Raw genomic sequence first — 26,168 nt, 5'->3', positions numbered from 1 at the left:
CAACTTGCACTCTGACCTAGCTTTGTGCCTTCAGCAAATTTGGAAGTCTTACATTTGGTCCCCACGTCCAAATCATTTATATAGATAGAGAACAGCTATGGCCCAAGCACCGATCCTTGTGCTTGGTACCCCACCAGTAACAACCTGCCATCCTAAGAATGACCTGTTTATTCCTAATTTCTGTTTTCTGTCTATTAACCAATTCTCAATCCATGCCAGTATATTACACCAATCCCATGCGCTATAATTTTGTTTACCAATCTCCTATGTAGGACCTTATCGAAAGCCTTCTGAAAATCCAAATATACCACATCCACTTGCTCCTTTATCTATGCTCTAAGCAACTTCCTCAAAAAACTCCAACAGGCTTGTCAAATACAATTTCCCTTTTATAAATCCATGTTGACTCTGCCCAATCATATTATTTTCCACGTGTCCAGATTTCTTTATGACAGATTTTAACATTTTCCCTACAACTGACGTCAAACTAACAGGTCTGTAGTTCTGAGTTTTCTCTCTTCCTCCCTTTTTAAATAGTGGGGTTACATTTGCTGCTTTCCAGTCTGCAGGAACCTTCCCAGAGTCTATAGAATTTTGAAAGATAACCACCAATGCATCCACCATCTCTACAGCCACCTCCTTCAACACTCTGGGATGTAAATCATCTGGTCCAGAGGATTTATCAACCTCAAACCAATTAATTTTGAGTGCTACCTCCTTACTAATACTAATTTCTTTCAATTCCTCATGTTCACTAGTCTCTTGGTTCCTTAGTATTTCTGGAAGATTTCCTGCATCATCCTCCATGAAGACAGACACGAAGTAATTGTTTAGTTTTTCTGCCATTTCCCGGTTCGCCATTATGAATTCTCCTGTCTCCGCCTGGAATGTACTTATGTTTGCTCTTGCTAATCTTTTCCTTTTCACACACCTAAAGAAGCTTTTACAGTCTACCTTTATATTACTTGCTAGCTTGCATTCATATTCTCTTTTAACTTTCTTTATCAGTTTCTTGGTCATCCTTTGCTGTATTCTGAAATGGTCACATTCCTCGGGCTTACCCTTTCCTGGCAACCTTATAAGCCACTTCCTTGATATAAATCTTTAACTTCTTTTGTTATCCATAGAACCATAGAAAAGTTGCAGCACCAGAAGGAGGCCATTTGGCCCATCTTGTCCATTCCAGCCCGAGGACACCCAGGTGCCCATTCTAATCCCACCTTCCTGCACCCGGCCCACAGCCCTGCAGCTTTCAGCACTTTAGGTAGATCCAGGTACTTTTAAAAGAGTTCAGAGTTTCTGCCGCTACCACCAACTTGAGCAGCGAATTCCAGGCACCCACTACCCTCTGCATAAAAAAGTCCTTCCTCATGTCTCCCCTACACCTTCTGCCACTTATCTTGAATCTATGTCCCCTGATTCTGGAATTCTCCACCAAGGGAAACAATTTTATCCTGTCCACTCTATCTATTCCCCTCATAATTTTATACACATCAAGTCACCTCTCAGCCTTCTTTATTCTAAGGAAAATAACCCCAACCTATTCAATCTCTCCTTGTAGCTACACTTTTCTAACCTTGGCAACATTCTTGTAAACCTCCTCTGCACTCTCTCCAGAGCTGTTACGTCCTTCCTGTAATGTGGTGACCAGAACTGCACACAATACTCCAGTTGTGGCCTCACCAGTGTTTTATACAATTTCAACATTATATCATTACTTTTATATTCTATACCTCTGCCAATGAAGGAAAGCATTCCATATGCCTTCTTTACAATCTTGTCTACTTGAACTGCTGCCTTCAGGGGCCTGTGTACTTGTACGCCAAGATCTCTCACTTCATCTACCCCTCTTAGTATATTCCCATTTATTGTGTAATCCCTGTAACTGTTTGACCTCCCTAAATGTATGACCTCACACTTCTCTATGCTAAAATCCATTTACCACTTTATCGCCCACTCCACCAGCCCATCTATATCGTTTCGGAGATTATGGCTATCCTCTACACTATCCACTACTCGGCCAATCTTTGTGTCATCTGCAAATTTCCCAATTGTGCCCCCCCACATTCACATCCAAATCGTTAATATATAACACAAACAGCAAGGGTCCCAACACTGAGCCCTGTGGAACACCACTTGAGACAACTTTCCATTCGCAAGGACATCCATCGACCATTACCTTTTGTTTCCTGCTACAAAGCCATCCTTTTATCCAAAACAGAAACAAAAATACCTGGAAAAACTCAGCAGGTCTGACAGCTTCTGCGAAGAGGAACTCAGTTAACATTTCGAGTCCGTATGACTCTTCAACAGAACTAAGTAAAAATAGAAAAGAGGTGAATATATAAGCTGGTTTAAGGGCAGGTGGGACAGGAAGAGCTGGATAGAGGGCCAGTGATAGGGGTGGAGATAACCAAAAGATGTCATAGCCAAAAGGACAAAGAGGCGTTGAAGCTGGTGCTATTATCTAAGGAATGTGATAATAAAGGTACAGATAGCCCTAGTGGGGGTGGGGTGGGGGGGAAAGGGATCGAAATAGGGTAAAAGGCAAAGATAAAACAATGGATGGAAATACACTTAAAAATAATGGAAATAGGTGGGAAAAGAAAAATCTATATAAATTATTGGAAAAAAGGAGGATCAGAAAGGGGGTGGGGATGGGGGAGAGAGTTCATGATCTAAAATTGTTGAACTCAATATTCAGTCCAGAAGGCTGTAAAGTGCCTAGTCGGAAGATGAGGTGCTGTTCCTCCAGTTTGCATTGAGCTTCACTGGAACAATGCATCAGGCCAAGGGCGAACATGTGGGCATGAGAGCAGGGTGGAGTGTTGAAATGGCAAGCGACAGGGAGGTCTGGGTCATGCTTGCGGACAGACTGAAGGTGTTCCACAAAGCGGTCACCCAGTCTGCGCTTGGTCTCTCCAATGGTCTCTCCTTTTATCCAGTTTGCCACATTACCCTGAATCCCACGGGCTTTTACTTTCCTGACCAATCTGCCATGTGGGACCTTGTCAAATGCCTTGCTAAAATCCATGTACACAACACCCATTGCGCTACCTTCATCAACCCTTCTTGTCACTTCCTCAAAGAATGCAATCAAATTTGTGAGGCAAGACCTTCCTTTAACAAATCCATGCTGACCATCCCTGACTAGTCCATGCCTTTCCACATGAGTTAATCCTATCTCTCAGGATTGATTCTACTAATTTGCTCACCACCGATGTAAGACTAACTGACCTATAATTGTTTGGCATTTCCTTTGATCCCTTTTTAAACAATGGAACGATGTTTGCATTTCTCCAGTCCTCCGGTACCTCCCTGTTTCTAGTGAAGATTGGAAAATCATCCTCAGAGCATCTGCTATCTCCTCCCTGACTTCCTTCAGCAGCCTTGGAAACAATCCATCTGGCCCTAGTGACTTATCAACTTTCAAGGGTTTCAACCGTTCGAGTACTTCCTCTCTCTTTATGACTATCTCGTCCAATATCTTGCAGTGTTCCTCCTGGACTACTATAACTACATCCTCCCTTTCCTTTGTAAACACGGAGACAAAATATTCATTCAAAACCCTTCCCTCTGTATCTACACACAAGTTTCCATCTTCACCTCTGATAGGTCCCACTTTTTCCTTAAATAACCTTTTAGCATTAATGTATTGGTAAAACATCTTTGGGTTATCTTTAACTTTACTTGCTAATCTTTCTTCATGCCCTCTCTTTAATTTCCTTATTTCCTTTTTTACTTTGTCCCTGCACTTCCTATATTCGTCTAGGCTATCTGCAGTGCTTAGTTCTTTGTGCCTATCGTACGCTTTCTTTCTCTGTTTGATCTTTCCTGTATTCCTCTAGACAACCAGGAGGGTCTAGATTTGGCAGTACCATTCTTATTTTTGTAGGGGGCCGCCTACTTTGTACAATTAGGATCTCGCTTTTTACTGTTTCTCACTGGTTTTCCACCGTTTTATCCTCCAGCAGTGCTGTCCAGTCCACCTCATCCAAGACCCTTCTCATTCCTGCAAAATTTGCCTTTCCCCAGTTCAAGACTTTTACTCCTGCCTTATCTCTGTCCTTTTCCATGGTAATGCTAAATCTAACTGAATTGTGATCACTGTCCCCGATATGGTCACCAACTGTCACTTCACCCACTTGCCCTTCTTTGTTCCCCAAGACCAGGTCAAGAATTGTATGTCCTCTCGTTGGGTTTGTCACTAATTGGTTGAAAAAATTTTCCTGGACACACTGCATGAATTTTTCTCCCTCAGTGCCCCTTATATTGTTTGAATCCTAGTTGATATTAGGATAGTTGAAGTCTCCCACTATTATTGCCCTCTTGTTCTTACAAGCAGAAATTTGCCTACATATTTGTTCTTCTATCTCCCTTTCACTATTTCGGGGTCTGCAGTAGACTCCCAGTAGTGTGACTGCCCCTTTTCTATTTCTGAGCTCAATCCATAAAGCCTCATTTGTTGACCCATTTGGTATATCATCCCTTCTCACATCTGTAATTGATTCTTTAACCATTAGTGCTATACCACCCCCTTCCTTTTTTATCTCCTACTCTATCGTGTCTAAAGACTCTATAACCAAGGATATTTAGCTGCCAGTTTTGTCCCTCCTTTAGCCAGGTCTCCGTTATAGCAATGACATCCTGCTGCTATGTGTCTACCTGTGCCCTTAACTCATCTAACTTATTTGTAATACTCCTTGCATTGAAGTACAAATGGTTTAACCCCATCTATTTCCGTTGCTGGACACTTTTTAAATTTTGCTTCTCCTGTAACTCCATGTCTATCACAACGTCCCTAGCTAATGTTCTACCTCCATTTTTCTGATCTGAATCTGACCTATCTAATTCTACTCCTGGGATGCCATCCCCCTGCCACAGTAGTTTAAATACTCCCCAACAGAACTAGCAAAAGCCTCCGTGGTTGACTCGTTTATCCTGTTGGGTTTTCGTGTCTTAGAGGAATGTATATTTGCTGTAGACCATGTAAAACTTCTTTAAATACTAGCCATTGCCTGCCTACCACCAAATCTTTTAATGTATTTTCCCAATCCACGTAGCAAACTTGACCCTCAATTTCCTTTGTCCAGATTTAAGACCCTCATTTCAGAATGAACTGTATCGCTTTCAAATTGAATGTAAAACTCTATCATATTAAGGTCACTATTGCATAATGGCTCCTTTACAGCAAGAATATTGAATAGCCCTTTCTCATTAGATAATACTAGGTCCAAAATAGCCTGATCTTTAGCTGGTTGCTTGATCCTTATGGACAAAAAGCTTTCAGTAACCTTCAAATCCAGGGCTTTTCTTTCATTTAGCGTCTCGAATATTCCCCCCATCATCTCCAAATCTTACCTATTTCAATACTCCTTAGGCCAAGTTCCATCCACCAGCTGATGCAAAACTCAAATGGCAATGTCTTATTTCACAACAGGTCTTGCTTACCCATCAGTCCTGCCCTCAAATGTCCTCCAATGCTTCACATTTTAAATTTCAATCCTTATGTTTAAATTCCTCCAAGACCTCCTCATCCCTTTAACCTCTTAACCTCCTCTTGCCTCTAACCCCTCCCCGGTTTCTCCATTCCTCTGGCTCCAGCCCCTTATACACCACCCCACCTCCTTATGTCTCTCTGAAGCGCATTGGGATATTTTTATAGGTTACAGACACAATGCAGGCAAAGGGATAAAGGAAAATAGAACCAAAATGTGTTCATCCAGCATTGCTGGCAAAGTATTTCACTAATTTCTTCTAGAATTAAAACATACAGGGCAAAGGGTTTTTATTCAAAAACAGAAACAGAAATACCTGGAAAAACTCAGCAGGTCTAGCAGCATCAGCAGAGAAGAGTACAGTTGATGTTTCGAGTCCTCATGACCCTTCAACAGAACTAAGTAAAAATAGGAGGGGGTGAAATATAAGCTGGTTTTGGGGGTTGGGTGGGGGGTTTGTTGGGACAAGCAAGCAGTAATAGGAGGAGATAACCAAAAGATGTCACAGACAAAAGAACAAAGAGGTGTTGAAGATGGTGATATTATCTAAAAGAATGTGCTAATTAAGAGTGGATAGCAGGACAAGCAAGATGCAGATAGCTCTAGTGGGGGTGGGGTGAAATAAGACTAAAAGGGCATAAAAGGTATAGATAAATGATTGATCCGCCAATGCTGCCAGATCTACTGAGTTTTTCCAGATATTTCTGGTTTTGTTTTGGAGTTCCAGCATCCACAGTTTTTTGTTTTTATCTCTGTATATTATTATTATAAAAGGGTTTTTATTTTTTGGCATAGTAGTTGCCTACATGTGCTGAATTTAAGCCTTCCTGCTGCTGATTTTACATAGTCCAATTTTGATATTCCACTTAAAAATAAACCTTTTGAATGCAATCTAGCATCAATCATCACTTGTTTCAAAGTATTCCGATTACTCCAAAAGAGTTCTTTTCAATTTCCCTTTTTATGAATCTTGTGACTTTTTCAATTTATGCCCCAATGCAAATAATCTATGTTTATCCTGTTTATTCTCATCATTTTGAACTTGTCTATTAAATCCTGCCTCAATCATCACATTATGAGAACACCTAGCCCTGGACGCTCTAAACTTTATCTCTAGCTCCAGATATCATCCTGGTAAATATTAACTACATGCTCTCTGACGCCATTCTATTCTACTTATAGCAAGGAGCCCAAAATCACATAGAGTACTGAAGACTTGGTGTAACTATCACTCCAGACATAGTTATCTTGACAGCTTTACTCTTGAGCTCATCTCTTCTCGATTTAAATCCTCAAATCTCATTTGCCTTCTTAACTTTATTTTATCTTGCTATTCGTTTTTAAGAATTTAAGTATCTATCTGCATCCTTTTTGCTCCAATATATTAACTAGCCAGTTTATGTTCTGAAATTCAGTCTTTTTGGCATTTTGCTACTCCTCCCACTTTGGTATCGGACCTTTTATTTCTAAGTAACGATCATAAAATGACTCTGTAAACATACAAAAATAGATCCCAACACTAGGACACTCTTCGCCAATTTTTCAGCTGTCTCTCTGTCTTCACAGTCACTTCTGCCTTTTGGTCATGGGCTTTAACTGTCTCAATAAAGGTCCTTACGCAGCATTTTACCAATGTTTGCAAAGTCTGCATAAACTACATCCAAAATATCCCCTAATCTATATCATTATTCCATCAAAACATCCTATAATTGTAGTTAAACATAACCCATGTTGACTAACTTCATTCAGTCTTTACACATTACAAGAATCCTGGAAAATCCCTCATCGGGTTTTCTTGCTAATTAACTAAAACTAACTTAAATACTATGGCTGGTTGTACTTTCTTTACTTTCATTGTTGCACTTGATTTTATACGGAATTGTTTTATTCCTGCTTGTGATATGCACTTGGTAAAGGCAGCTAAGAGGTGATTTGACGTACTAATTGTGGTTTGGGCCTTTATTGACTAAATGTTTTTGACCCTGAAAGTCTGGAAAGGTAAATCTTAAAAAGGTAAACTTCAGCAGAAATCTAGTAGTGTGAAAACAAATGTCTAGTTGCGTGGGAACAGGGAGAGAAACACCTATGCAGGATCTCAGAGGTTCAGATGTGAATTGGAGCTGAGACAAAATAACTGACTGTGAAGGCCACCACATTATCCTTATTTTGGCCAACCATTGGCATTGAAATATTTAGGAACTGATAGGTGTCAAAGTATGGGAATACCGAGTTCTTGAGAATTTGACCTGATTTGCACAGGCAGAGATGGTTCAACGACATTTTTTTTATAATTGGGTCTTTCAAATAATTGCAAGATAGTGAAGGATTAAATCAGTCTCCATAGGCCTTGCTGTGTAAAGAAAGTACAAGAGGAGATTACTGAGCACAGAAATTGCATGTTGCACTGGTACCTGGGGCACCACCACGAGTAGTTATGTGGGGATCACACTTCTACCCAGGACTTAACGGTAATGCTGTTGTGCTTTGATACCGTTGCTCTCTTATTAGCATGTGTCAAATCTTACTTATTTTGTAGAAAATATAACCACTGTCATCAGTAAGGGTTATCACTTCAAATCATTTCAGAATTTTGGAAAAAGGGATCAAGAATTAACAGGTTTTGTTGCCTCCAATTCCAACAACAGTAACTATTGACATTTCTTACAAATAATTCAACGCACCAGATTCAGCCTGGCACTCTGAGCAGATTTCACTCTTCAACGTGTTCGAAACATCCACAGCTCTTTTCAGCAGGTACATAGCCCTCTTGCGCGACGTGTTATCCGGCTGCACCAGTCCCCTCTGCACCACTTCCCAAAACTGCGGGCAAGTTCGTAGGTCGAAGGTCTGGTGGGGTGACCGGTCTCCGGTGCAAAGAAGCAGATGATGAGGAAGCGAGCTCAGAAGCAGCAGGACTCTGGAGACGGAGGTGGTCTTTTCCCAACGTTTCACTCGATCCCAGATGTCTTGGACGGTGGGGCACTTTTGCACCGAGCTGCCTGGGTTCGGAAGCAGAGCCGGGATTACCCCGGTGACCATCCTGGACGCCACGCTATCCTCTCCCACCTTCACGGCGGTCAGAGTGAGCGACAGCAGCTCTTCTGTCCCAATCCCTCGCTCCAGAAGCAGCGGCGCTGTCTTCACCAGCACCTCGATGGCGACCCGAATGTCCAAGTACTCCGGGCTTTGGGACTCCTCCTTACCCCCGGTCGGGCCAACCCTGCCCCGCTCCTCGGTGTGGCCCCGCAGATCCCGCAAGGAAGAGCCGGCGACGTCTTGCAGCAGGGCCGGCGGGGCCTGCCGGCAGCAGGCGTGGAGCAGGGCGCAGAGAGAGTGCACCAGCCTCCGGCTCGGCTCCTGGAACTGGCCTCCCGGCCCTTCCAAGCGCAAACCCCGCAACAGCGGCAGGCACCAGCCGACGGCCACGTCCCGCAAGGAGCTCGGCAGATCCTGCTCGGCGGCCGGGCCCCGGGACCGACACTCGCCGCCTCCGGGGTCGCCCGGATGGCCGCCGGGGCCCAGCTTCTCCACCAAGAGGCGCAGCATCTCCACTCGATCGGCGTCGGGCAGCCCCTGGTCTTCTGCCTCCCGGCACCAGCAGCACAACTCCCGTAAGAAGGAGGTGGTGGCGGAACGCGGGCCATGACCGAGCCGCAGCAGCAAGTCCGCCACCAGCAGCGGGTTCATTCTACTTTTCACAACCCGGCACCAATCTCTGCACGGACCGCTTCCGGTGGGGGGAGTCACACACTCAAACGTCCGGCGGAAGCGTTTCCGTCTCCCAATACTCGTTGGGAAAGCGTCCAAGAAAATACACAGTTAAAATCTCAGCCCTTTACCCACATTCAAAAAAGTAACGAGGTGTCGATCTGTCGCTTTCCGATTCTTTATTTGTGCTATTTTAATTATTTTCTTAAAAATAAAGGAACGGCGCGTCGGTTCATGTTTCCACCGTTACGACGTCAGATTACGTCAGAACATTCTGTCGAAGGGTCATGAGGACTCGAAACGTCAACTCTTTTCTTCACCGCCGATGCTGCCAGACCTGCTGAGTTTTTCCAGGTAATTCTGTTTTTGTTATACATACGTCATGATGTAAATGAAATGCGTGACGTCATGACGTCGCGGGACCGCCTCGCTGGAGCCAAATGGCGGCGGCCACAGCGGTGAAACGATGCCCTGGATTCAGAGCTTCTCCCCCGCTCACCTGTACAGCAACCTGGAGGGGGTTGCTCCCCTCATCCACCTGCTGGGGGTCCCGGGCACCCGCCATAGGGTTACCAACCCACCAGGCAATTGAAGACCAGTTGGAAGGATACTGTTGTGTGCAGCACTGGAGAAAACTCATAAATAGATTGTGCTTTTTCTTTCAACATTTCTCTTTAACAGATGTAAAAATATTGAAACTGGGGAAAATGGGCTGTTTGGCTGATAGTCAAACATCATCCAATTGGCTACTGGGTCTTTTTACTTTCCAATTGGCGTAGGAAGGTGGTCTAAGCAACAAGGATGGATGTGTTGGCTGACTCACAGCTAGAGCTTGGGGGTAAGTCGTGTGATGAAACCTTCAGGAATACATTTAATCACAGAGATAAAAACAAAAAACTGCGGAAGCTGGAAATCCAAAACAAAAACAGAATTACCTGGAAAAACTCAGCAGGTCTGGCAGCATCGGCGGTGAAGAAAAGAGTTGACGTTTCGAGTCCTCATGACCCTTCCACAGAACTCTGTTGAAGGGTCATGAGGACTCAAAACGTCAACTCTTTTCTTCACCGCCGATGCTGCCAGACCTGCTGAGTTTTTCCAGGTAATTCTGTTTTTGTTATACATTTAATCACAGCCTGCAACCCTACACCTCCACTGCTGGCGATCCCTACAGTCTGCAGTAAATAAGCAAGTTCCTCCCACCTGCACCACTCAGGCTTCGCTTTCTCCCCTGGCCTGAAACAACAGATGCCAAAGGTGGTCATTCATAAAATCCTATGTACATATTTGACTGTGTTTATTAGGACAGAAGAAATAGGACTAGACTATTCAGTGCCTTGAGCCTGCTGCATCATTCATTAAGATCATGGCTGATTGGATTGTGGCCTCAACTCCACTTTCCTGCCTGTTCCCCATAAACCTTGACTCCTGTGTCAATCAGCCTCTGCTGCTCTCTGTGACTAATGACCTTCTGCGAGAAGAAATTCCTCCTTGTCCCCATCTTAAATGGGAGACCCCTTATTTTTAAACTCTGGCCCCTAGTTCTAGGTTCCCTCATGAGAGATCATAGCCTCTCAGCATCTACCCTGTCAAACCCCCACAGAATTCTATATGTAATGATTAATGTTAATTTTAATAACGGCTTTGTTTAATTGATTCTTGATCGACATATAGCCCTGAACAATCTTTGGAATGTCGGATGAGTTTCCAAACTAACATGGTTGTCAAACAGAGTCCATCTAAATCATTTTTACCTTGCTATAGATCACATTATGATAGTGTGTGAAATAAATTTGTATGTAAATGGTTGCAATGGGGATTTATTAAAAATGAAAAACCTTGCCAATTATTAGACCTTTTGATAATATGCAAGTTTAAGTCCTGATTTTGACTTTTGTGCATCAGCAGAAAGTTTTCGTAATTGCTGCTATGTTTAAACAGAATAAGGAGAAATGGAAACTAAGTGGACTTTTTTGAATTTTGAAAACTGATTGCATCATTAGAATTGGTTATTTTTTAAATGGTATGCTACCACAGCTATAGTCTAGCAATATCATAGTATTACTGAGAAGGTTACGTTTAAATTGTTCCATTACATTGCCTTTACACCTACCTGCAAAGTCCTAGACTTGAGTTGATCGTCTTGGATTTCAAGCCTTTTATATTCTCATTCTTGATTGGTTAGTCAAGGATTGGGGAGTACATTGGGTTCAAAGAATATCCTCAATGTCTATGTAAAGATACTTAAAAATAAACCTTCCTTACTTGTTAAAAACAAAAAAACTGCGAATGCTGGAAATCCAAAACAAAAACAAAAACAGAATTACCTGGAAAAACTCAGCAGGTCTGGCAGCATCGGCGGAGAAGAAAAGAGTTGATGTTTCGAGTCCTCATGACCCTTCGACAGAACTTGAGTTCGAGTCCAAGAAAGAGTTGAAATATAAGCTGGTTTAAGGTGTGTGTGTGGGGGGCGGAGAGAGAGAGAGGTGGGGGGGGTGTGGTTGTAGGGACAAACAAGCAGTGATAGAAGCAGATCATCAAAAGATGTCAACAACAATGGTACAAAAGAACACATAGGTGTTAAAGTTAAAGTTGGTGATATTATCTAAACGAATGTGCTAATTAAGAATGGATGGTAGGGCACTCAAGGTATAGCTCTAGTGGGGGTGTTTTTTTTTAAAAATAATGGAAATAGGTGGGAAAAGGAAAATCTTTATAATTTATTGGAAATAAAAGGAAGGGGGAAACAGAAAGGGGGTGGGGATGGGGGAGGGAGCTCACGACCTAAAGTTGTTGAATTCAATATTCAGTCCGGAAGGCTGTAAAGTGCCTAGTCGGAAGATGAGGTGTTGTTCCTCCAGTTTGCGTTGGGCTTCACTGGAACAATGCAGCAAGCCAAGGACAGACATGTGGGCAAGAGAGCAGGGTGGAGTGTTAAAATGGCAAGCGACAGGGAGGTTTGGGTCATTCTTGCGGACAGACCGCAGGTATTCTGCAAAGCGGTCGCCCAGTTTACGTTTGGTCTCTCCAATGTAGAGGAGACCACATTGGGAGCAACGAATGCAGTAGACTAAGTTGGGGGAAATGCAAGTGAAATGCTGCTTCACTTGAAAGGAGTGTTTGGGTCCTTGGACGGTGAGGAGAGAGGAAGTGAAGGGGCAGGTATTGCATCTTTTGCGTGGGCATGGGGTGGTGCCATAGGAGGGGGTTGAGGAGTAGGGGGTGATGGAGGAGTGGACCAGGGTGCCCCGAAGGGAGCGATCCCTATGGAATGTCGATGGGGGGGGTGAAGGGAAGATGTGTTTGGTGGTGGCATCATGCTGGAGTTGGCGGAAATGGCGGAGGATGATCCTTTGAATGCGGAGGCTGGTGGGGTGATAAGTGAGGACAAGGGGGACCCTATCATGTTTCTGGGAGGGAGGAGAAGGCGTGAGGGCGGATGCGCAGGAGATGGGCCAGACACGGTTGAGGGCCCTGTCAATGACCGTGGGTGGAAAACCTCGGTTAAGGAAGAAGGAGGACATGTCAGAGGAACTGTTTTTGAAGGTAGCATCATCGGAACAGATGCGACGGAGGCGAAGGAACTGAGAGAATGGGATGGAGTCCTTACAGGAAGTGGGGTGTGAGGAGCTGTAGTCGAGATAGCTGTGGGAGTCGGTGGGTTTGTAATGGATATTGGTGGACAGTCTATCACCAGAGATTGAGACAGAGAGGTCAAGGAAGGGAAGGGAAGTGTCAGAGATGGACCACGTGAAAATGATGGAGGGGTGGAGATTGGAAGCAAAATTAATAAATTTTTCCAAGTCCCGACGAGAGCATGAAGCAGCACCGAAGTAATCATCGATGTACCGGAGAAAGAGTTGTGGAAGGGGGTCGGAGTAGGACTGGAACAAGGAATGTTCCACATACCCCATAAAGAGACAGGCATAGCTGGGGCCCATGCGGGTACCCATAGCCACACCTTTTATTTGGTGGAAGTGAGAGGATTTGAAGGAGAAATTGTTCAGCGTGAGAACAAGTTCAGCCAGACGGGGGAGAGTAGTGGTGGATGGGGATTGTTTGGGCCTCTGTTCGAGGAAGAAGCTAAGGGCCCTCAGACCATCCTGGTGGGGGATGGAGGTGTAGAGGGATTGGACGTCCATGGTGAAGAGGAAGCGGTTGGGGCCAGGGAACTGAAAATTGTTGATGTGACGTAAGGTGTCAGAGGAATCACGGATGTAGGTGGGAAGGGACTGGACAAGGGGAGAGAGAAGGGAGTCAAGATAACGAGAAATGAGTTCTGTGGGGCAGGAGCAAGCTGAGACGATCGGTCTACCGGGGCAGTTCTGTTTGTGGATTTTGGGTAGGAGATAGAAGCGGGCCGTCCGAGGTTGGGTGACTATCAGGTTGGAAGCTGTGGGAGGGAGATCCCCAGAGGAGATGAGGTCAGTGACGGTCCTGGAAACAATGGCTTGATGTTCAGTGGTGGGGTCATGGTCCAGGGAGAGGTAGGAGGAAGTGTCTACGAGTTGACGCTCAGCCTCCGCGAGGTAGAGGTCAGTGCGCCAGACACCAACAGCACCACCCTTGTCAGCGGGTTTGATGACGATGTCAGGGTTGGACCTGAGTGAATGGAGTGCAGTAAGTTCAGAGAGAGACAGGTTAGAATGGGTGAGAGGAGCAGAGAAATTGAGACGACTAATGTTGCGCCGACAGTTCTCAATGAAAAGATCAAGAGAAGGTAAGAATCCAGAGGGAAGGGTCCAGGTGGAGGGAGAATGTTGGAGATGGGTAAAAGGATCCGTTGAACTGGGAGAGGACTCCTGCCCAAAGAAGTGAGCCCGGAGACGAAGACGGAGGAAGAAGAGTTCAGCATCATGCCGAGCCCGAAACTCACTGAGTTGAGGGAGTAAGGGTATGAAACTAAGTCCTTTGCTGAGCACTGAACGTTCAGCATCGGAGAGGGGAAGGTCAGGGGGTATAGTGAATACACGGCTGGGGTTGGGATTGGAAGATGGGGTGGGGACGGAGGGACGGGCCGGGGTGGATGGTCCTAGATGGGTGTTGGTGTCGATGAGTTGTTGGAGCTTGCGTTCCTTAGCACTTGAGAGAAAGAGAAAAAGTTTCTTGTTGAGGCGTCGGATGAGCCGAAGGATAAAATGAAACTGGGGGCACGTGCAGCTTACTTGTTGCCTTTTTTAAAACTCTGATGTCTTACTATGCCATTTCAGGTCTCCTTGCTCCAGGCGACTCCAGTAATGTTACTTTTAGGAAGGGGCTGCCTGTGTGCCAGTGCAACTCCATCCATCTTAAATGGGACTGCAATTTCACTCCAGCCTGGGAGCTGATCTGGAATCACCCAAACTAAAGAAAATAACACAGTTAAAGTATACAGCTGTATATTAGGTAAACCCATTACTAAACATAGGTTAGAAAATTGTTTTTCCTTGGCTAACCATGAACCACAGGGTAAATTTCGTCTCTTCTGTCCTTGTTCCAATGAGTTTGTGGCCCTACGGTTGAAGGTTTTTGCTCGGCACTGTCTGTGGGGCAACAACTGGGACAACAAAAATATCTTCATTTACAAGTTCTGTCTTAATTTTCTCAGCATAAGCAGACCAAACTACCCGTTTAGGTCCTCAGTATTCCATATTCATGTTGTGCAATGCTTCATGCTATATTTATATGTGGTATTGAATGAATGATGAGCAATGTTGGGCTACCTGTCATAATTCTGGGGATATTCTATCTTTCCTGTCCCTCAGCTTTCTATGGGCGCAATATTGTTTGACACTGTTAATATGGGCATGACCACGTTTAATTCTCAAATATCTCCTGGAAAGTTAACTAGCAATCCAGTTCACAACATTGCTCCGTACATGAATGGGGCACATTACACAAGTGTGGCAAAACTCCTGAAGGGAATGTCTTTGGTGTCTCTTTACTTGTATCTCCTGTTTGTATGTGAAATTCCTCTAAGAATGAGGAAGATCATGTCCATGGTGGGTAATTTAACATTCTGTAACAACATTGTTTAAGATGACAAACAGCAGTTTGAGTTATTCACCATGTTAGAGATTATAGTCTAGCACACAGTCTTCATAACTGTTAACATAATTATGTATAAGATTTGAACAATTGTTCACAAATCATATGACACTATAACATTTTTCATTAGTTTGTTTTTAGACTGATTTGTGCATGGTTTACATGCAGTAATGCATTTGTCTCTTTCAGTTATGCATACAGTTATGAGTACTGCTTCCAAACATCTGATACCACATCCGAATGGAAAACAGAAACATGTGCATCAGTGTTTCAAGATAAACTAATACATTATTATTGTGGAGAAACCTTTATTGGCAGTAGTATGTAAAATAGATTCTATTCTGGAGGCCAACAGAGAAAAAGTCAGACCTTTGCTGCATGACTCTTATATAGCGTGACTTCTTATTAAAGCAAATTCACAGCAAGTTCAGCCTTAAGGTTATCTAACAGCTCTGTACACATCTATAGCCTTTGTGCACTGGGCTTTTCACAGAACATTTGCAAGAGATTCTTTGATGATTAATTAATCTGTTGTAAATTCTGATTAAACTATTGAGAAAACTCTCCTATCTAGCAAAGGAAGACTTGCAGTTTATATTTTTGATGTGTTATCATTATATCAATTTCATTTCTAAGGCATAAAACCAATGAAACGCTAATGATAGAGGATTGTGCCAGTGAAGTATCTTCAAGGGATGATTTTGAAGATGAAACTATGAGGTATCTTTATTCAACTAATAAGTTAATGTTTTAGAAGATAGTTTATTGATCTATGCAAAACTTATGCAACAGCAGTCACGTTTGCAAATGTAGAGGAAAGGGTTCAAAATGGGTTAATTTGTCACATACAATTTTTTAATGCTTTAACATTATGCTTTAACATCTTCCTAATTCCTCCAGTTTTCCATTGTGTTTTTGATCTACTTTTGCTTCCATTTTATTTTATCTTTATTTTCACCTTTGTTTTATTCTGTTTTCTTTCTTTTACCATGCCTTGCTTTGATATTTCTAAGGTTTCAAGGTCAGCCAGGTACCCTCCAGACTTCTGCTAATACAGCTTCTGAGTCAACTAATATGCCATTGATGTTAGAAACCTAAAGTGTTTCGAGTTTTAAACATCTTTTTCATCCATCCCATACTGGGGTGCAACAGTAGCATGGTGCTTATATCACTGGGCTGGTAATCCAGAGGTCTGGACTAATGCATCGAGTTCAACTCCCACCACGGCAGCTGAAGGAATTTGTATTTGCTTATTAAACGTGGAATAAAATGCTGGTTCCATTAATTATGACACCACTGTTTTGTCATAAAAAAAGGCTTCCCTGATGTCCTTCAGGGGAGGAAAGGTGCCGTTTTCACCCAAATTGGCCTATGTGTGACTCTAGTCCCACAGCAATGTGATTTACTCTTAATTGCCCTCTGAAATGATCCAGCAAACCACTCACGTGTCAGTGCAGACTCGATGGGCCAAAGGGCCTCTTCTGCACTGAAAGATTCTGTGATTCTGTGACTCATCATCACCTTCTCAAGGGAAATTAGGAAAGCCCTTGCCAGTGACTCCCACATCCAGTGAAGGAATTCATAGAAACTTAAGCTAAATTCTAAATTCTAAAATTCAGATTCTTTGGGGGCATTCTTGGAGATGCAATTAATCTCTGCAAGTTTTTTTGTTGTTCAGTTAATGCAGTTCAACTGGCTTCCTAATAGCTTTATATTTAAAATAATTTGAGGTTGACCATAGTGGAAAGGGGGTGGTAGTGTACTTAAGGTATGTTCCTTAAGGTATTGAATTCACAATCTGAGGTGCTGTTGTGGAAAGTGCAAAGTAGAGATTTAGTACTGGCTAATATTAATCCCTCAACTAACTTCACTTTTTTCAAAAAAATTATTATTTGATCATTATTACGTTGCTATTTATGGGAGCTTGCTGTTTGCAAATTGCCTACTACATTTTCTACATTACAACAGCAACTACTCTTATAATTGATTGTAAAGCACTTTGGGACATTGAGGTTGCCAAGGCTCTATATAATCACAAGTCTTTATTTCTGCCTTTACCTCCAAGTCCGGAGGTGAGATGGGAGAGGGGGATAATCACTTGGTTAGTCTTGTGACTTGTGAAGGCAAAGAAGCAATTAAATTAATTAATTTAAAATTGAGCAGTTCATTGGGATAATTACTCTGCACAAAATAGGATTTGAATATACAAATATTTCTCTGCTGTTTCAGACATGTCTGAATTACTAATGTATACATCAAAACAACATGGCTATAAGTACAACCTAAATTATGCATTAATGTAACTGAATTGTGATAGATATAGGGAGTTCATGAATACTCAATAAACCTTTGTCATCTTCCACCCCTCCACAACCACCTCCTCTCCTCAGTAGAAAATGGGGGTTTTAAATAAATGTAATTCGTAGGTGAAAATTCTGTGATAAAAAATAAGGAACAGAAAATAATGTAAAAGACTAGATGCTGTACTTTGTAGTCTTGATTTGATTATTTAATGGAGGAAAGTGCACCTTTCATATTGGTGAAGACCAAAAGAAAGAAAATGTATAATTGGATATCTAAATCGAGAGATTGAAAGCACACATGAAAAGTAGCATTTGTTTATTGAATACTTCGAAATAGTTTCATAAAGCAGAGTGACTTGAGCCAATAAGGGAGCTAGTGATCCTTTAGCTATCAGTAACCAAAATATTTAGTCAGCTAGTATGAAAACATCTTGGTAATTGTGACTAAATTACAATTGAGTAATGTATAGGGCTTGAACAGGAAAGAAGATCACAGAACAATGTATTAGACTCAAAGAAGCTACCTTTGAAGGGATGAGGAAGAAATCAACTCCAATAGGGTGGGATTAATTATCAATTCAACTAACTGGAGGAAAGCTTTCCATTGTTGCGACTTGCAGCAAAAGTATATTTAAAAGTATTTATCAAACAGCAGAATTAGTCCCTCTTGGATATTTATGTTATGTTATGGATGGTATGTTAAAATAAAAACCTTTACCAAAATCCCAAATATGATTTTGTCAAGATTCACTGTACTTAAGAATTAAACCACATTTATAACTGTTTTTTGTTTCTTTTCCAGTCTGCAGAGCTGCAAATTAAGGAACTCTGTTGCATCTATTGACTACAACCATCATTTGGACCGTTCATATCAATGTAAATGTTAATGATTTTGTAGTAATTGTCACCTTTAGGATTCAGAAAGTAGTAATAATTCTGTTGGGCTTGGCAGTTCATTTCAGTTCTTGATGTCGTGTTATAGTTTACATTGTTTAAACCAAATATAATAATAGAACTATGGGAAGTGGCAACTGTTACCTTGTCTCAACTGGTAACATTCATCTCAGTCAGAAGGTTGTGAGTAGGAATAGGACATACACCCCTTGAACCTGATCCATCATTCAGTAAGATCATGGCTGAACTTCTATATTAACTCTACTTTCCCATCCTATCCACATACCCCTTGAGTGCCCAAAATCTATCAGCCTAAGTCTTTAAAACATTAATTGACTGGGGTAGAAAATTCCAAAAAATTACTATCTTCTGAGTGAAGAAATGTTCTCCTCATCTCAGTTCTAAGTGGCTGATCCCTTAACCTAAGACAATGCCCCCTAGTTCTAGACTCTTCAGCTAGGGAAACCACCTTTCAATCAGCTTGATTGAGAACACCTCTCATTCTTCTAAATTCCAGAGATTATAGGATAATTTGTTCAATCTCTCCTTGCATGATATCCCTCTTATCTCAGTCTAACAAACTTATGTTGCATCCTGTCTAAGACAAGTATATCCTTCCTTCAGTTAAGGAGACCAAAACTGTACACAGTACTCCAGATGTTGTCTCATCGAAGATCTTTATAATTGCAGCAAAACTTCCTTACTCTTTGTTCCAAACCCCTTGCGAGGTTTAAAATATAAGCTCACAACAATGCAATACTTAAGGAGTATTGGGTAGTCAGGAGTGCCAACATTTGGAGAGATATTGTAAAGCATTTTCAGCTTATTCAGGTGTGTTATTGATCCATGGCACTATTCTGAGAAGAGTAGGGTCATCTCCCAGTGACCAAGGACATTGCTTCCTCAACTGGTTCCATTTTGGAAAAAAAAAACACAATAGCTAAGTTTATAACTGGATAACTGTGGTCATGGTACATAAAACTTACTCACTCTTCCAGAACCATTTCATCCAATTCAGGATTTCAGGGATTGGAGCCAATCCCAACAGACAATGGGTGCTAGGTGGGGGTCCACCCAGGACACTCACACACACACTAGGGGATCTTTTGCCATAGCTAATCCACCTAACCACCACGTCTTTGGATGGTGGCAGAAACCCCCACAGACATGGAGAGAACGTGCAAATTGCACACAGACACCCAAGGCCAGGATCAAACCCGGGTCCCTGGAGCTGTGAGGCAGCAGCGCTAACCACTACGCCACTGTGCCACCCGCATATATAAATCTCGTAAATATAATTACTTTTGAAATGTTTTGACAAGTGCAACATAATGACATGTATATCAATAACTAGTCTGTTTGTACATTCAAGAAGGCCATTTTGCAAAATGAATTACTTTATGACTGATGAAAAATTCAGCCTGCTAATAGCATGTATGATTGACTAAAAGATCATCAATAAAATATAAACTAAAGTTTATAAAGCAAGAAATTAATATAATGCTTTTCTCTCTCGGGGATTCTACCAAGTACATCAAGAGAACAAAGAACATACTGAAGCTGTCAAAGAAGATAAAAATATGACCATGTTCCTAACCTCTTCCTATTCAGTAAACTATAGTGAAAGATGCTTGTCAAAGATCTGATACATAATGAAGGTTCAATGCTGGGAACTCCAAAATGGTAGCTTGTCCAGAGTAAAAACTTTTCATGGCCTGAATAACTACTTTCAATCCATCAATTGAAGATTTTGTGGTGCACTACTTCACCTGGGTAGTCAAGAGGACGCAAATGTAAAATAACTTCACTTTTTTTAAATTATCTTCTCTTCCACAGTCTACTTCGATGAATGATCCTGACAGCTTTCATAGAATCTTTACAGTGCAGAAGAAGGCCATTCAGCCCATTGAGTCTGCACTGGATCACCGAAAGAGCATTTTACGTAGTCCCATTTCCTTGCCTTATCCCCGTAACCTTGCACATTCTTTCTTTTCTGACAGCAATCCAATTCCCTTTTGAATATCTCGATCAAACCTGCCTTCATCACCCTTTCAGGAAGTTTGTGCCAGACTCCAACCATCTTCTGGGTGAAAATTGTTTTCCTCATGTCACTTCCACTCCTTTGTCCATTATTTTGAATCTGTGCTCTCTAGATCTTGATCTTCTCTTGAGTGGGAACAGTTTCTCACTATTTGACCAGTGCATCCCCCTCAGGATCTTGAATACCTTTATCAAGTCTCCTCTCAGCCTTCTTTTCTCCAAGGAAAACAGTCCTAACCTCTCCAATCTATCCTCACAGCTACAGTTGTTCATTCCTGGAATCATTCTTGTGAATCTCCTCTGCACTCTCTCCAATAACTTCACACCCTTCCTCAAGTATGGTGCCCAGAACTGGATACAGCACTCAGGATCACAGAATCTTAATGGCACACAAGGAGGCCATTCAGCATAATTTCTGCACCAGCTCTCCAAATGAGCATTATGACCTATTACCATTGCCCTGCTTTTTCCATACCTTGGACATTGGATGACTATTTGAATAGAAACAATGCCCTCTTGAATGCCTCAATTGAACCTGCCTCCACCACACTTCCAGGCAATGCATTCCCGACCAAAACCACTCGTTGTGTGAAAAAGCTTTTTCTCACGTCACACCTGCTTCTTTTGCAAAACTCCAGATGCCTTATACCTGACCACCTTACTCTTGTACTAAATGCCTCTATTAATAAAACCTGGGATATCATATGCTTTATTAACCACTATCTCAACATGCCCTGCCACCTTCAATGACTTACGTATGTATACAGCGAGGTCCCTTTGTTGCTGCACCCCCTTTAGAGTTTCTCCCTATCTACTACTATCTCTCAACATTCTTCCTGCCAAAATGAATCGCCTTACACTTTTCTGCATTGTGTCATTGTTGTTACACATAGTGACAGGCACAGGAATAAGCCTTGGGAACCACACCTGCAGAATTTCAGAGCTAACATATATTCATAATGCTAGAACTGGCAGAACAATTGGAGCATTCTTTTGTTAATAATGTTAGCTGTAGAATTAATGTAGTATTACTGTAGCAAAACAGAGGTTTGCAGGGATCCTCTAATGTGACTGAGTGTTGCTATTACAACCTTGTATTTGAAGATATTCATCCAGCATTATTGAAGTTTAATTTATAACTCAGGAACTATGATATATCAGCAGGTCTGACAGCATCTGTGGAGAGAGAAACAGAGTTAACGTTTCGAGTCCACGTGACATCTTCAGAACTAAACAGAAGTAGAAATATGATGGATTTTATACTGTTTAAGAGAGGTGGTGGAATGAGGTAGAAGATCAGGGACAGGTGACAGCTAAGGAGAGATTGACAAAGATGTCATGGACACAAGACAAAGGAAGTGTTAATGGTAGTGGTAAAGAAGGTGCTGAAAGTGGTAGAAAGGAAGATAGCAGAAGGTGTTAATAGCAGAACAAGGATCAGCACTCTGAAAGCAAAACATAAAAAGTGACAGATGGCCCTGTGGGGGGAGAGGTTTTTTGGGGGGTGGGGGGAGGGGGGGGGGGGGGAAGGATTAAAAAATGAACAAATAAAAGAACTAAATAAAATTTTAAACAAATTTTAAAAAGTAAATAAATAAACAAAAAATAGATTTAAAAAGGGGTCAAGAGGGACAAGAGAGTTCATGGTCTAAAGTTGTTGAACTCGATGTTAAGTCTGGAAGGCTGTAAGGTACCTAATCGGAAGGGGAGTGCTGTTCCTCCAGTCTGCATTGGGCTTCACTGGAACATTGCAGTAGACCCAGGACAGATGTGGGTGTGAGAGCAGGATGGTGTGTTGAAATGGCAAGCAACAGGGAGGTCTGGGTCATGTTTGCAGACTGAGCGAAGGTGTTCCACAAAGCAGTCACCTGGTCTGAGTTTAGTCTCCCCAAAGTAGAGGAGACCACATTGGGAGCAGCAAATACAGTAGACCGAATTGAATGAGGTGCAAGTGAAGCGCTGTTTAACCTGAAAGGAGTGTTTGGGCCCTTGGATGGTGAGCAAAGAGGAGGTAAAGGGGCAGGTGTTGCACCTTCTGTGATTGCATGGGAAGGTGCCATGGGAAGAGGTGAGTTGGGGGAGATGGAGGAGTAGACCAGGGTGTCAGGGAGGGAACAGTCCCTATGGAATGCTGACACAGGGGTTGGAGTGGGGGGTGAGGGGAAGATGTGTTTGGTGATGGCATCATGCTGGAGTGGCAGAAATGGCAGAGGATGATCCTTTGAATGCAGAGGCTGATGGGGTGAAAAGTGCGGACGAGGGGGACCCTATCATAGTTCTGGGAGGAAGGGGTGAGGGCAAGAGGTGTGGGAGATGGATCAGTCAAGGATGTGGACACTGTCAACCAGAGTAGGGGGAAAACCTCTGTAAAGGAAAAAGATATGTCAGAAGCGTCGCTTTGGAAGGTGGCATCATCAGAACAGATGCGACGGAGGAGGAGGAACTGAGAGAATGGGATGTAGTCCTTACAAGAAGCAGAGTGTGAGGAACTGCAGCTGAGGTAGCTGTAGGAGTCAGTGGGCTTGTAGTGAATATTGGTGGAATGGAAAAGAGACAGCGGGGTCAAGGAAGGGAAGGGATGTGTCAGAGATGGTCCATGTGAAGGTGAAAAGGTGGAAATCGGAAGCAAAAGCAATTTTTTCCAGGTCCAGATGAGTGCATGAAGTGGCACCGAAACAGTCATCGATGTACTGAAAGAAGAGTTGTGGGAGAAGACCTGAGTAGGACTGGAACAAGGAATGTTCCACATACCCCACAAAAAGACAGTCATAACTGGGCCCCATGCGGGTACCCACAGACTCACCTTTTATCTGCAGGAAGTGAGGAAGATAAAAGAGAAATTGTTCTGAGAGAGAACAAGTTCAGCTAGGGATTGTTTGGGCCTCTGTTGAAGGAAGAAACACAGATCCCTCAGACCATCCTGGTAGGGGATAGTGTAGAGGGATTCAATGTCCTGGTGAAGAGGAGGCTAGGAAACTGGAAATTGTTGAAATGACTTAGGGTATCAGAGGAATCACAAATGAAGGTGGGCAGGGACTGAACAAGGGGTGAGAGAATGAAGTCAAGACAGGAAGAAATGAGTTCCATGGGGCAGGAACAGGCTGACATGATCGGTCTGCTGGGACAGTCCTGTTTGTGGATTTTGGAAAGGAAGTAGAAGCGGGCTGTGCGGGGCTGGGAGACTGAGGTTGGAAGCTTTGGAGGGAAGGTCTCCAGAGGTGATGAGGTCAGTGACAGTCCTGGAAACAATGGCTTGATGTTCGGTGGTGGGGTCCTGGTCCAAGGGGAGGTAGGAAGAAGTGTCTGCGAGGTGGCGCTCAGCCTCTACAAGGTAGAGGTCTGTACGCCAGACAACAACATCACCCTTGTTGGCAAAGTCAGGGTTTGACCTCAGGGAACAGAGTGCAGCAAGTTCAGAAGGAGACAGGTTGGAGTGGGTGAGAGGAGCAGAGAAATTAAGACAGCTGGCCAATATCACACCAACAGTTCTCAATGAAAAGATTAAGAGCAGGTAAGAGGCCAGAGGGAGGGGTCCAGGTAGAGGGATAATACTGGAGGCAGGTGAAAGGATCCATTGAACGGCGGGGAGGCCTCTTGTCCAGAGAAGTGAGCACAGAGATGAAGGCAACAGAAAAAGAGTTCAGCATCGTGCCAAGCCCAAATTCATTGAGGTGAGAGTGTAAGGGGATAAAACTGAGCCCTTTGCGAGTTCAGCATCAGAAAGGTAAAGGTCAGAGGGTATTGTGAATACAAGGCAAGGGCTGGGATTAGAAGACAGCCTGGGGTCAGAGGAACGAGAAGGCGCGGAGGGTCCTGGATGGGTGTTGGTACCAATAAGTTATTGGAGCTTGCGTTCCTTAGCACCTGAAAGGAAGAGACAAGGTTTCTTGTTATGGCCTCGGATGAAATGAAGAATAAAATGAAACTGGAGACAAGGACAGCTTTAAGGTAGGATGAGTCAGTGCTGCTGGAGAGGTCGAGTGCGTACATATGGTGGCGCATGGCACTGGGTGTGTTTATCAGGATGTGGCAAGATCAGCCGTCCGAAGAACATTGTATGTCCCGGAGATACCTGTAGTCCTGGGTAGATTTGAAATTTGAAGGATGGAACTTCAGTTGGAATCCACATGGGGTATAATAAAATTATCTACCTGTTTCTATATTGTTCCTTAACCTGAAAAAATAGGGGAAGATTGATGACTTACTCTTCTGTTATTTGATCTCTTCGGAATAAGAGAACATTTCAGAAGTATTAACCTGGAATACATCTTTGTCTTTTTTGTCCAACAGAGTGATACAGGCACAGGAAAATATACCGAGCTGCAACCATATATTTGGAGATTGCAAAGTGCCTTCAAGAGGCATTAAAATGAAATGTTGTGTTACAACTCCTTCTTTCTTCGCTCTACATTACAGTAATTAGCTATTTAGACAGTAGGTTCCAAAACACTACTCCATGAAGCAGTTTAAAAAGAAAAGTAATCTTTTTTCCACAGCTCAGCCTGTAAAACATAAACTTAGAACATCTCTGTTTTTTAATCAAGCATAGTAATTTTACACAAACTGGAAGTTTTGGGTTTTTTGGATATTTTCTTATGCGACCTCTTAAATAAGTTCTTTATAGTGTAATTTAAAAGTAGGAAAGAAGGAATTACAACACTATTATCCTGGAGCCTGTGACAATGTCAGTAAGTTCACAACATTGAAATAGACAATTTCAACATGTCAGTTGGCACTTGGTGTCTGCACCCTATCTATTTTGTTAGAACCTGGCATGTTCCACTCTGAGACAATTCAAATTGAAGTCTCAAAATTAATGGGCAGTTATAGCTGGACTTCCTCATCAAGGCAGAGTTTTCTGTTCTCATCCAGTTGATCCAAATGACCATAAATCGGTTGAAGGAATATTGGAAGTTTGATCAAACAGCAGCACTTGTGAAAATGACTTGGCTAAGTTCTCAAGGAGCATGATGAAATACAAGAAGGGATTGCAAAGAAACCCGGCTCCACTTAACAACATGAGTAGCTGTTCTCAGAAAGAAGATGAACAAACCTCGCGCATTATTTATAGGTAAGGTATTGATCAGCTAATTTTCTAATGTTAGAATATGCAACAAACTGCCAGCATGAACTGTTTGTCTTCAGGTGTCAATGGGAAAACCTGCATGAGTAGCTAAATTTATCTGGCAGTGCTTCAATGATAGTATTGTATTTCAATTAGCAACTGAATTCAAGGGAACTGTAACCTTGATTTTTGTTTGCTGGAATTGGAATGGCATCATTTAATGGAAAAGGCATGCTAATGCTCCTCTTCCACATACCATGCCCTAAGAAGGTATTGACGACCATGGACTTCCATTGGATTGGTCCATGATTATGCTTGGCAAAATACTGCAGTGATTTTCCATTGCCTTCTGCAGTCTGCAGTATGACTGACCAGGAAACTCTCCCGCTCTTACTGCCAGCCATCAGGCATATTGGAAAGATTTACAGGCTGATAATCAACCTGTTTGCCGACGTTACAATGCACCTTCTGTGGCCATCAAGTCCTGAAGGGACTTCAATCCAGAGCTTCTGACGCAGAGGTAGGGACGCTACACATGGCACCACAACACCTCCCAACACCAACATTGCAACATGCTGATAGAAACAAACTTGGTACAACACACATTTGTTCTAACTCCTGAAAAGAAGAACTGAT

At 42.7% G+C, this 26,168-nt stretch overlaps 1 protein-coding gene and 1 long non-coding RNA gene across 4 annotated transcripts in view; one reads left to right on the top strand and one right to left on the bottom strand.

Moving 5' to 3' along the window:
* tarbp1 (TAR (HIV-1) RNA binding protein 1) overlaps window positions 1-9,578 on the bottom strand; it is a 196,024-nt gene extending 186,446 nt beyond the window's left edge. Inside the window, exon 1 of one of the 2 annotated variants that reach the window (XM_041212283.1) lies at window positions 8,180-9,578. In XM_041212283.1, coding sequence (XP_041068217.1) covers window positions 8,180-9,185 — 1,006 coding nt within the window. In that variant the 5' untranslated portion in view covers window positions 9,186-9,578. The remainder of the gene's footprint in view (window positions 1-8,179) is intronic. The other variant, XM_041212278.1, reaches the window with a different exon arrangement.
* On the top strand, window positions 9,567-19,907 carry LOC121291201. Of its 2 annotated transcripts, XR_005945978.1 has the most exons (4): window positions 11,597-11,658; window positions 14,414-14,588; window positions 15,867-15,950; window positions 18,336-19,907. It is a non-coding gene; the product is annotated as an uncharacterized LOC121291201 (long non-coding RNA). The 2 variants fall into 2 exon arrangements; XR_005945977.1 differs by lacking the exons at window positions 11,597-11,658; window positions 14,414-14,588 and adding an exon at window positions 9,567-10,044.
* The last annotated feature ends 6,261 nt before the right edge of the window (window positions 19,908-26,168 follow it).

The sequence above is a fragment of the Carcharodon carcharias genome, chromosome 2, assembly GCF_017639515.1.
Source record: "Carcharodon carcharias isolate sCarCar2 chromosome 2, sCarCar2.pri, whole genome shotgun sequence".
NCBI lineage: Eukaryota > Metazoa > Chordata > Chondrichthyes > Lamniformes > Lamnidae > Carcharodon > Carcharodon carcharias.
The sequence above is the reverse complement of the archived record's forward strand: the minus strand, read 5'-3'. Positions and strand labels throughout refer to the sequence as shown.